The 13,736-nt window shown below is 33.5% G+C and overlaps 1 protein-coding gene across 2 annotated transcripts in view; it reads right to left on the minus strand.

Annotated features, from left to right (window-relative positions):
* The window catches only part of DCC (DCC netrin 1 receptor), a 1,203,407-nt gene that overhangs the window by 188,145 nt on the left and 1,001,526 nt on the right, over positions 1 to 13,736 (minus strand). For both annotated transcript variants that reach the window (XM_055298749.2, XM_055298754.2), the window contains exon 15: positions 5,449 to 5,643. In XM_055298749.2, coding sequence (XP_055154724.2) covers positions 5,449 to 5,643 — 195 coding nt within the window. The remainder of the gene's footprint in view (positions 1 to 5,448; positions 5,644 to 13,736) is intronic.

Consider the following 13,736-nt stretch of genomic DNA (forward strand, 5'->3'; position numbering starts at 1 on the left):
AATCCCAGCTACTTGGGAAGCTGAGACAGGAGAATTGCTTGAACCTGGGAGGCAGAGGTAGCAGTGAGCCAAGGTCATGCCACCGCACTCCAGCCTGGGCAACGGAGTGAGTGAGACTCTGGCTCAAAAACAAAAAATAAAAATAAATTAAAAGAAAAGAAAAAAGAAAACCAATAATAACATGATAACTAGGAAAATACCAAAATTTGAAAAATAAGTAACACCTTGCTAAATAACTTAGGGAGAATAATAAATCACAGGAAAATTAAGAAATGTTTCGAACTAAATGGTAATAAAATACAACATATTAAAATTTGTGGAATGTAATTAAAATGATACCTAGAGGAACAACAATGGATGCATATGTTATAAGTTTCATATGTCAATAAATCAGAAATAGAAAAGAAGACCAGAACTAAAATAAGTATCAGGGGGGAGGTAGTCAAGATAAGAGCAGAAATGAAAGAAATAAAATAAAGACAGACAATAGGAAAGTTAGTAATGTCAAAGGCTCTTTCTTTGACAAGATCAACAAAATTAGTAAACCCCGTCTAGATATCACAAAAAAAAAGACAGAAACCAGAAAAGACCAATATCAGAAATGAAAAAGCAATTAATAACCATAGATAACAGATAAAGAGAACATTATGAATAATTCTGTGCCAACAAGAGACAAAATGAAATGGATGGATTTTATTAAAAATTTAACTTACCAAAATCAGTACAAGAAAGTATGCAAATTGGACCTATGTCTGTTTAAAAAATTAAATCTATTATCAAAGTCTTCCTATAAAAAAATCTCAGGTCCAGATGATTTCATTAGTGAAATCTATAAAATACTTAACAAATAAAAAAAATCCATGTTACACAAATTTTCTGTAATAGAAGGGGAGTAAATACTGTCCAGCTCATTTTATGAGCCAATCTAACTGGAGTAAAAGAGAAACAGGATATAGACACTACATGAAAAGAAAATTGTAGACAAATATAATCTACTGAATATAGGCACAAAAAAAATCCTTAATAAGCACAAAAAAATCCTTAATAAGCATTAAACAACATAAGAAAAGGATAATACATGATGGCCTCATAGGTTTTATATAGGAAATTCAAGGTTGGTTACACTTCAAAAATCAATCAATGTAATTCATCATATTTTTAAAAAAGAAAAAAAAAGGTCATTTCAAAAGATAGAAAGTTACCTAATAAAATTCAACAAATATTCATGACCAGAATTTCTAGAAAACTAGAAAGAGTGTGGCATTTCCTCAATCTCAGAAAAGGCTTAAAGAGCCCAGAGGTAATAACCTATTTCATGGTAAAGACTAAATTTTTTTCTCCAAAGATTAGACACAAGGGAAAGATACCTGCTCTCAGCACTTTTATTCAGTATTTTACTGCAGATCCTAACCACTAAAACAAGGCAACAGAAATAAATGAAAGGGACAGAGATCAGAAACTAAATATAAAACTTTCTACTTGCATAGATATGTTTGATTAAATAGAAAATTTTAGGTAATCTAAAAAACTAATGAATATATAGGTAAATTTAACAGATATTAGGATACAAGGTTAGCATTATAAAATCTCTTGCATTCTACACATTTATAAATACAATATATCTATATGTACATTATATAATACATCTATAAGTCTACTATAATAAAAATTTATTTAAAATAAATTTTAAAAACAGTTCTATTTAACATAATTTAAATATATGTATATATAATATGCATATGTATATTATATATACATATGTTAATATACATATGTATATATAATATACATGTTAATATACATATGTATATTATATATACATATGTTAATATACATATGTATATCATATATAATGTATATATTATATATAATTATATCATATATAATGTATATATTATATATAATTATATCATATATAATGTATATATTATATATAATTATATCATATATAATGTATATATTATATATCATTATGTCATATATAATGTATATATTATATATCATTATGTCATATATAATGTATATATTATATATCATTATGTCATATATAATGTATATATTATATATCATTATGTCATATATAATGTATATATTATATATCATTATGTCATATATAATGTATATATTATATATCATTATGTTATATATAATGTATACATTATATATAATTATGTTATATATAATGTATACATTATATATAATTATGTTATATATAATGTATACATTATATATAATTATGTTATATATAATTGTATTATATATAATGTATACATTATATATAATTATGTTATATATAATTGTATTATATGTAATGTATACATTATATATAATTATGTTATATATAATGTATATATTACATATAATATAATTATTATATAATATATAATAATTATATATATTATATAATATAATTATATATAATATATACATTTTATATAATATACATATGTATATATATTTAAGAATATTCAAATATATAATTGAAATAGTCCTAAATATCTGTACATATATTCAAATATATATATCCAAGTATATATATTTATATCCATATATATTTATATCCAAATATATATATATTTAGGTATTTCTAATATATGTATATTCCTACATATACATATGTATTTAGGAATAAGTTTAACATAAACATTGAAGACCTTTACATTTGAAACTATAAAGTATTACTGAGATAAATTAGAGAAAAGATTACAAAAATATACTTTATTAAACAAATATTATACCTCAATAATGCTCTTTTAAAAATGCCAAAAAGTACACTTTTAATGTACACAATGTACTATATATAAATAATACCTGAATAAAGATGTAAAGATAGATAAATAGATCAATTGGTAGGTAGATAGTGAGTTTTTTTCAAAGTGGTTTGGTTTCAAATTAATTTTGCCAAAAAGTACTAAACTCAGATCGTGTGGATCTATATCATATATCAAGTCTGGCACTAGGGCTCTTGAACTAAAAGGAGTAAAATGTCAATAGATTAATTATAAATATTTAATAGTAAAAACATTGATTAATGGAGCTGTATGCCTATAGTAGGCAAGTTGTTTGTTTGCTTTTAATTAGGCAATATTCGATATTACTCAAAATGTTCTTGTATTTCCAGCCCTGAAGCTGATCACGGTGTCTGGTGTCTAAACTGCAAATAAAATGCTATTTAGAAGTCTTGCTCTCTCATGAAATAGATGAAGGGGTTTATTGGTCAATTATAAAACAAATAGCTTTTTTATAGTTTAATATACAACCATGATACTTGAAGTTATGGCTGACCCTATGCTTAAATGAATTAAAGTTACTTTAATTCATTTTTAGTTGTATAACTGTCATACAGTCCTTAAAACACAAAATTTCCTTTTCTTTATTATGTATATGTAATGACTAGACAACTTTGTCTTCCAAAAACTTTAAAAATTAAAAAAAGGTTATAAATACCTTCTCAAAAAGTTACCATGGAAACTGATGTGTCAATTTTAATGCTCAATAGAATAAATAAAAAATTGGTGATTTATTTGCAGCATGAACGTGGACTTGAATAAATCCTTATCTTTATAAGATTAGAGCTTAGGGTGTGTCTCTCACACACGTTTTGGCTAAATAGTGAAAACACATGTTGGAAAAATAGCAGTTCATTTGCATAACCATGAGGATATTTAATGAACAACAACATGCTAATTATTGTATTTCATATTAAGACATGAGACTATGTTAAAGGAGTATCAACAGGTAGAACTTACATACCTATCTATGTGTGCATGTAATTACTCTTTCCAGGTAAGTTGTAGAGTGCAAACTCACGATTATTACTGAGACAGGTTCATATCCCATTTTACCTTTAACAATTTTCCTAGCTCTTTAGAATATATTTTCCAGAGATTTTTAGAATATATTTTCCAGAGATTTTTCTGTTTTTCTTGTTAAGCATTTGGGGAGATTTGCCAATGTTAATCTCCCAAATGCCTAAACTTGACTAAATTTGGAGACCTCTGGCAAGTTTTTTTTTGGTAACAAAGAGAATCATTATCAAAAGGATAGGGTCAACAATGCAGTTTCCCTCCTGCCTTCCTTCTGAGTTTGCAGCACATTCTCATTGCCTGGGAGCCTATTCACTGCCACTGGCACCTCCCTCCCTCTGTCTGGTGAGTGGCATCAAGATGAACTGTCAAAGATGGTGGATGCTGAATAATGGATAAGTGAGAGTCCCCTGACATAGGCTTGATGGCCATAAAATATGAGTTTTGTGATTGCCTTTACATTCAAACTCAGGAACTGATGGAAAGAATATTATTTCTAAATGCCAAGCTAACTAAAATTGTGGAGATTTCCAGTAGGTGTTTCTCTTATTAGTGTTTGAAGCAATTATAGAGAGAATGGGTCAGTGCAATTTTCCTCCTTTACTGAGAAAATCTTTTCTTGCTACTGCATTTTAGCTATTCAAATTCAAATCAGGCTTCTCATCACAAATGTTCTGTTTGTGAGAGACATTGCAAATAAGTAGCAGATCCCCCCACCCCCTACATCCTGCCTGCCCAATCAAGCTGCATTTCCAGTGGGGTCATGTAATATGGTATTAAATCAACAGGTAGAATCAACTTACATTTTGCTTTATGAAAATTGTTTAACTTACTGGCATCCTGATGTATTATATTTACGTTATTTCTCTGTGTTAATAATATAATCTCCTACAGTAGCAAGGGAAATCAGATCTAAAATGAATATGAACACTTTTACACACATTAGACCTCTCTGAATGAACATGTTTTCAATGAATTCAGAATATCACAACTGAAGTATCGTATTCAGTAAAAAATGAGATTGAGTTGAGTACAGTAAGAGAACCTAGATTGGTAGGGGCAGGGAAACATGCAGGACTAAGTTTGATCATTCTGATATATTGTTTTGACTGAAAATTCCTTCTTTCATCTTCTTTTGCAGTCATAATGACATAGCCTTTAACATTCGTATTTGGAATGTTAAGGGTAAAGAAGGCACTATGACTAGATATTTCAAGGTTAAAGAAAAATTAAAAGAACATTTTCCCAGTGACAACAACAAAGATGAAAAATGTGTTGACTTTCTTTTTATAGAAATTATTAGGATCGGAAGTTTCCATTGACCACTGGAAAAAGAAAAATGGCCCAATGCACTTTTTGTATCCTATAACCCATAAGCAAGGGCACACACCAGAGCAACTGCCATTACAGATCTCTCTAGATCAAATTTCTGAAATCCCAAATTCAAAGAAATGTGTATGTGTGCCTGTGTGTGTGTGTTATGTGTGTGTGTGTGTGTGTGTAGACAGACAGTTGCTTTCAGAGCTAATACATGCTGTAAGTTGAAACCATAATCCCAGGGAACAGTTTTTCAAGAAATAAAATAATTTAAAATAAATCATTAATTCCCCTTAATACAATAAAGAAAATCACAGATACTCACCTAACCTCTCAATGGAATAATATCGCTGCTTGCTGTCCACACGCACTGTCTCAGCGTAAGGGCTCCCAACACCATAACCGATAATATAACCTCGCACGACGATGTTTGGGTTCAAGGGAGGAGTCCAACTCATGATGATGCAGTTAGTCTGGGGCCTCACGTGAAGAGAGCTTGGTTGATCAGGAACTTGAGATTCTAGCATTCAAAAAGAGGCATCATCAGCATGTCTCATAACAGAAAATGTAGCATGGCAGAACACCATTTAAGCAAGAGAAATAATATTTCATAGATGCATAAATAATGCATCACCTATTGCCCAAGTCACTCTTTATTTTAGCATGTGATACATTTTCTATGTTTGATTTGACTTTCATAAAATTTCTTAAGCATAGAAGAATACCGAATTCTTTCCATGGGCATGGTAGGTAGCATCAATGCATCTTTATTCCAATAGTGTCTTACTTGGGCTTTTTTTCTTTTTACATATTTCTTCTTAGGTATCATTAATGAAGGGTGAAAACCAAGGCAGATGTAAGAATAATAGAATGGAAAATAAAACGTCAATGTTGTCTTATCCAATAATTATTTACTCTGATTTAGCTAAAAACATTAACAAACTAACCAGTCCTTTCTTATGTAATTGTCGGGAGAAACAGTTAAGGGCCATGATCTGTCCAGCATGATTAGGATGGTACTTGATTCATGGTTTATTAAATCAGTGAAAAATGCATTTATTATTAAAAGAAAGAAGACAGTGGCCTGGATTAAAGCCTCACAACCTTTGGACCTGTGCAAATTGGTTTAATGCCACGTTCTGTCATTTACCAGCTCTGTGTCCTCATGAAATTATTTCACTTCTCTGAATTTCCCATCTGATTAAGTTGGCATTCCAAATATTGATTGACTCAAAGCTTGAGCTCTGGAAGTAAGAAAGAGCAGAGTACAAACTTGTGCTGTATACTCACTGTCTGTGAGATTTTGAGATATTATCTTCTCTAAGCCTCAGTTCCCTACCTGTAGAATGACGGTATGGTGTTGAGAAGGTTTAATGAGATAATTCATACAAACTTACCCATTATGAGTAGCAAATAAATTCTCAAATATTGCTAGATATTAAAAAGAGAATGTGTATGCCACTCTGACATACATTTTCTTTTAAAGGTATTGTGTGTTGAAAGTTAATACGTTTTAATAATACATTGTTCTGATTTTTATGTTGTCATTCTTCCCTGTTTCCTAGTCCTAAGAGAATATTTTTTTCTGGACACTGATCATTAATCAATTAATATTTATTTATCTATTTGTTGAGACAGAGTCTCGCTCTGTTGTCCAGGCTGGAGTGCAGTGGCACGATCTCAGCTCACTGCAACATCCGCCTCCTGGGTTCAAGCAATTCTCTGCCTCAGCCTCCCGAGTAGCTGAGATTACAGGTGCCTGCCACCACACCTGGCTAATTTTTGTATTTTTAGTAGAGATGGGGTTTCATCATCTTGGCCGGGATTATCTTGAACTTCTGACCTCGTGATCCACCTGCCTCGGCCTCCCTAAGTGCTGGGATTACAGGCTTGAGCCATCGTGTGCAGCCAATTAATAAATATTTATACAACACCTATTATGTTTGACGTGTGAGCCTAGGTACCTATAATGTTCAGGATACAGGAAGAACAAATATGGCAGACATAAAACCTGCACTATTGAGTTTATAGTCTAATGAGAAACAAGCAAGTAAAAAGGCAGCTACGATAGATTATGATAAATATTTTGATTGGCTAAATACAAGCACATGTAGCCTATTCTTTGAAAATCAGGGAAGTATTATGCAAAGATATGTAAGAAAGAATGTGCCCATCCAAACTTCAATAAGTGCTTAACACAGTTCTTGGCAATTAATAAGTACTCAAAAATATTAGTGATTTGAATTTTATTCAAGTGATTCTGTTCATTATTTATGTTCCAGAAATGTCTGTGTCCAGGAGGGAGGGGGGAAGGACAGCATTAGGAGATATACCTAATGCTAAATGACGAGTTAATGGGTGCAGCAAAACAGCATGGCACATGGATACATATGTAACAAACCTGCACATTGTGCACATGTACCCTAAAACCTAAAGTATAATAATAAAAAAAAAATCTCTGAAGGTAACATATGGCAAATTATGCAAGGAAATCTGACGACTGGAGGTAATATTACATTTTTCTCCTCAATGTAGTACCAAAAACTGGCACAGTCCCCTCTACTTTTATCCATGTGCAGCATTCCCACTTCTAGCTTAAGTGATAGATAGAAGCATGTTCTTATTAAAGTTTTCAAAATAGGTACCATTTTCAAAAGATTCTAAAGCTTTTCAAAAGATTCTAAAGTTGCCACATCGACAGAATTTTCTAAAGATGCTTTTTTTCCCCAAAGATGGCCCTTTGTGAGCAAAAAGGGAAAGCTATTATTAGTCTGCCCTAAAAAAGCCTATGATATAATATGCAAAGACATCATAAAAAATTATGTCTCAAAATGTGGGTATTAGCCTTAACAGCAGAAACACAATGTTTGTGAAGTATTTCCTAATATAAACTCTAAGTAAAAGTAATAAAAGAGATGACAAGGATGGATTAATATTTTTCAACCCTATTGCCACAGCCTCACCAGTGCCCTTGAAATGTAATAGACTCTCAGTCAGTACTGTTGTGTAGCACATTTGAAGTTTTTGCACTGACTATTAAAACAACAAGATAATCTGCCTAATCATACACTAAGAAAATAAACCAGATCTTCTGCATTTATGACTTTTTTTTTGTTTTTGTTTTTTTTTTTTTGAGACGGAATCTCGCTCTGTCGCCCAGGCTGGAGTGCAGTGGCGCAATCTCGGCTCACTGCAAGCTCTGCCTCCCGGGTTCACGCCATTCTCCTGCCTCAGCCTCTCCGAGTAGCTGGGACTACAGGTGCCCGCCACCACGCCTGGCTAATTTTTTTTGTATTTTTAGTAGAGACGGGGTTTCACCGTGGTCTCGCGATCTCCTGACCTCGTGAGCTGCCCGCCTCGGCCTCCCAAAGGTGCATTTATGACTTTTTAAAAGCAATACGAAATCATAATGATTTGAATGACAATATTTAACATCTTTTAGAATAAAAGGAAAAACCGTTAAACTGTTAAAAATGTTTTTGGAACAGTAACTATTTCTTAATATTTCTGCAAACCATAGAATAGTTCTCTTGAAAATTGGTTAAGTTAGTAACGACAGAATTTTATTCATCGGAGCTTTAAACATATCATTGTAATGTGTACACCAACTGGCTCTTGAACAAGAGGAGCTATTAGAAGGTAAGACTCCCCTTTATCCTTCACTGCATGAAAATGTTTCAGTCCTAGAGGCAAGCCTCAAAATAATTAACATTAGAAAAAAAAGTTAGTACGTAAGAAGATATGTTGCCTCTTCATCTAAATACTAATTAGGTTTGTGTGTGTGTGAGAGAGAGACAAGATCTTGTTCTGTCTCCCAGGCTGGATTGCAGTGGTGAGATCACAGCTCACTGTAGCCTCTAACCCTCTGACTGAAGCCAACCTCCCACCTCAACCTCCCTAGTAGCTGGGACTACAGGCATGCGCCACCACGCCCAGCTAATTTATCTATCTATTTATTTTATTTTTATGTTTTTGTAGAGACGGAGTTTTGCTATGTTGTCCAGGCTGGTCTTGAACTCCTGGACTCAAGCAGTCCACCCGCCTTGGCCTCCTAAAGTGTTGGAATTATAGATGTGAGTCTACATGCCCAGCCTTAATGACCCTTTATCACCAAATTAAGCTCACAGGACCAAAAGGACAGTTCCTTCAAGGTAGTATTAGACCTAAGCCATTCATAATACATGGCCTCATCATCATGATAACTATGCCAGAAGATCGTTCATAATCCATGATAGCCAATTTATGCCCACTCACTTATTAATACAAAGGCAGAAATAACAATTTTCCTTTTATGCTACCTGAGTGAGTTTTCTCTAACATGATGACCTTATGGATTAGGAAAGTGGTTACTACTAGAATGAACTATAAAACATCAATTTAGAAAATTTGCTGTGAAAGATATATAATATGACTATTACTTGTTTGGAGTCTGCAACTGAAATTTGCTGCTTGGAAGTACATGAAACATTTTACAAGTATCTCTAAGATGCTGCTTGCACATATGAAGCACAGAGGAACAGTAGAGTAGTTATTGAGTTAATTTGAAACCAAAGAGCACATTTTGCCTGAAATATTTAAATTAATGAAGCCTGATATGGTTTGGTTGTGTTCCCACCCAAATCTCATCTTGAATTGTAGCTCTCACAATTCCTACGTGTTGTGGGAGGTACCCATTGGGAGGTAATTGACTCACAGGGGTGGTCTTTCCCATGCTATTATCGTGATAATGAGTAAGTTTCTTGAGATCTGATGGTTTTATAAAGGGGAGTTTCCCTGCACAAGTTCTCTTCTCTTGTCTGCCACCGTGTGAGATATGCCTTTCACCTTCTGCCATGATTGTGAGACCTCCCCAGCTACGTGGAGCTGTGAGTCCATTAAATCTCTTGCTTCTGTAAATTGCCCTGTCTCGGGTATGTCTTTATCAGCAGCATGAAAACAGATTATTACAGGGCTCCAAATTTTTACTAGAGTCTGAATGATCAAGATAATTAGGTCAATTGCCACTCTTGATTATATTATTAAATTATGGATTCTCTCTTGGTATAGTTTGGTTCTAAAGAACATGTTATTTTCTGTAACAGGTATGTAGGCATGTTATACATTGTAACATATGTAATATATGTAGACATGTTATTCTTTGTAACAGAGACGTAGACATGTTACTCTTTGTAACAGATACGTAGACATGTTACTCTTTGTAACAGATACGTAGACATGTTACTCTTTGTAACAGATACGTAGACATGTTACTCTTTGTAACAGATATGTAGACATGTTACTCTTTGTAACAGATATGCAGACATGTTACTCTTTGTAACAGATATGCAGACATGTTACTCTTTGTAACAGATACGTAGACATGTTACTCTTTGTAACAGATATGTAGACATGTTATTCTTTGTAACATGAATGCAGACATGTTACACAGATTTCCACTAACATGTAATGTTCACATGCAGCATACTAGGTCATGTATTATATTAATCCTTGTGACATTTCAACAACTACTATGCATCTCCTATACACTAGTTGTAGTTCTAGGTACCAAAAATATAGTGTCGGGAGAGGAAAGACAAAAAATAAGTCCTAATAAACAAATAAGACAATCGTGAGATCTTGATAAGTGCTATGCTGATGGGACAATAACGGACCCATCCAGGAAATTCTCCCCATTTGAGTCTAAGGTGGATTATCTGAAAGGGCCAGTCAAGAAAACATCAGAGTGGTGAGCTCTGTAGGGAGAGAAAACAACTACTGCAAATGCTCTACTGCAGGGATGAGTTTGGTATTCAGAGAAACCAAAGAAGATCATCACATCTGGAACATCAAGGATAAGAGAGAGAATGAAAAAGATAAAAAGAGAGTCAGCCAGTAGGAATGTACAATAGTATAGCTGATATAAAGAAACCATATAAGGGTCCCTCAAGAAATTTAAAATAGAATTAACATATGATCCTGCAATTCCTCATCTAAGCATAAATGCAAAAACAGTTGAAAGCAGGGACTCAAACAAATATTTGTACATGCATGTTGATAGCAGCATCATTTACAATAGCCAAAAGGTGGAAGAAATCAAAGTTTCCACCAATGTATAAATGCATTTTTAAAATATGGTATTTACATATAATGGAATACTATTTGGCCTCTAAAAAGGAAATAATTGAATTTTTGAGACACGCTACAAGATGCATGAGCCTTGGCAATGATATGGTAAATGAAATAGGCCAATAACAAAATGACAAAAACTGTGTAAATCTCCTTTTATGAGGTACCCAGGGAAGTTAAATTCATGGAGACAGAAAAGAGAATGGTGGTTGCCAGAGGCTTGGGGTTGGGGAGGTTGGCAGTTATTATTTAATGGGTACAGCACTTCACTTTCGCAAGATGAAAAGAGTTCTGGAGATGGGTGGTGGTGATGGCTGCATGACAACATGAACATGCTTAATGCCACTGAACTGTATACTTAAAGATTTTTAGGATGGTAAATTTTAGGTTATGTCTATTTTTCCATAACTGTAAACAATTACAAAAAGAGAAAAAAGAGAGTGAGTCACTTACAGACCAGGTTACTGTAGGCAAGGCAAGTCAAGATAAGTAAGAAAGTTAGGTTTTATTCTAAGTAGAAGGAGAAGACCTTAAATGGTCTGACTGGCAGGAATGGAGGTGTGAAGTGTGGTCTCATTGATATTATTGAAAGATCACTATTTTTCTGGGTGAAAAAGAAGTTTGGAGAGGAGGCATAGAATGAAACATGGAGACCATAAAATTGCTTTTGCTCTTGTCTAGATGGCTGTTGTGAAGATGATATAAAGTGGATAGATTTAGGACATTTGTAACGTATAGTTAACAGAGCTATAGAGTAGATGTGAGTGGTGCAGGAAAAGGGAGATTTAATCATAACCCATAGGTCTTTGACTTGGTAACTATTGGTTGATGAACTGAAATGAGGGAAAACAGGTGAGATTCCCTTGGGTCATGTTCAATGTGAGATGCCTATTAGTCAAACCTGTGGCTATCTCAAGGAAGTAGTTGGGTATGTAAGTCTGGGATTTGGGTGAAAGATCACGGCTAGATATACACAGATATGGAAGCCATCGGCATATAGGTGGTTTTTAAAATAAATGTGTATGAATAAAGATATAGTGTGAGCATATATATACAAAACTGCAATTAAGATCATGTTATTGCTCTGCTCAAAACCTCCCAAGGTGTTCCCAAACCACATTGTAGGCCATGTTCTTTACAATGGCCTAAAAGGCCATAAATGATCTCTCTCTCTCTCTGCTTATCTCTCTACCTTCTTCACCTGTGATTTTCCCTTCGTTCGTCTCACTCCAGCCACCTACTCTACACTGGATACTGTGTTTTCCTCTTAGTGGACAGCAAGATTTGTCTGTGCCAGATCTTGGTAATGCAAGCAGTCGCCACCGCATGCTGTCTGCTATAGATGGCACTGCCAAGTTGTGTCAGGCAGTTGACAAATATTCACATATTTATTCTCCATTTAGCGTGCTGCATTTTATGGATCGTTTTGTTAGAGTTTTGTTCTAGTCTTTAATAGCCTATATTTCTTTACAGCAAACTACATAAGGCAATTGATATACCCACACTCTGCCTTTCCAGGCATGTCTCATACTCACAAATGTGTTTATTTCTATAGACAGGGCCTGTTCTCACCAAAGGACATCACTTCCCTTAGGCCACTCACCTCTATAAACTTTAAAGGTTGTTTGTTTATTTATCAGAGTGGACAACCACTTCTATTCACCACTGAACTCTACTTTGTATTCTTTTACCATCCTATTTTTAATATTTTGTCAATATTCTCCTTTTTTTTTTTTCTTTTTTTTGAGATAGGTTTTCACTCTGTCACCCAGGCTGGAGTACAGTAGCACAATGCTGGATCACTACAGCCCTGACCTCTAGGACTCAAGTGATCTTCCCACCTCAGCCTCCCGAGTAGCTAGGACCACAGTAATGCACCACCAAACTTGGCTAATTTTTAAAAGAAAATTTTTGTAGAAATGGGGTCTCCCTGTGTTGCCCAGGCTGGGAATATTCATTTTTAATTTATTTAAAAAATATATATGCAGCAACATTTACTTAGTGGTACATAGCTCTATGGGTTTTGACAAATGGGTAAAATTTTGGTATCCACCACTCCTGTCATAATACAGAAAAATTCCATCACTGACAAAATTTCCTTAGGCTGCCCTTTTATAGTCAAGCCCTCCCCCAATCTCTCATTATTAATTTTAATAATGAACATTAACATTTTCCCCTCCATGAATGGAAAATCAGTTATTCCTACTAATATTTACTTACTGATTTGTATCATTAAAATTTTTTAAACCATACAGGTTTTATTCTTGTTCCTAATAATGACTAAACTTTATGGAGACCTATTATGCATGTGTCATACTCATCAATTTATCAAATTTTTGCTCATGTAGCATTCACATATAGTTTGTACTCTTAGCTAGTCTACAAATTTTGTTACTACCACAAGTTTTTACAGTTCAATACTGTTTTGTAATTTTTAACTGCATTTTGTCTTTTTGTTTACTTTTAATATGTGTTTTCTATTCATCTTAATAGTTTTGTGTCAACCTA

The sequence above is a fragment of the Symphalangus syndactylus genome, chromosome 1, assembly GCF_028878055.3.
Source record: "Symphalangus syndactylus isolate Jambi chromosome 1, NHGRI_mSymSyn1-v2.1_pri, whole genome shotgun sequence".
NCBI classification, from domain to species: Eukaryota; Metazoa; Chordata; class Mammalia; order Primates; family Hylobatidae; genus Symphalangus; species Symphalangus syndactylus.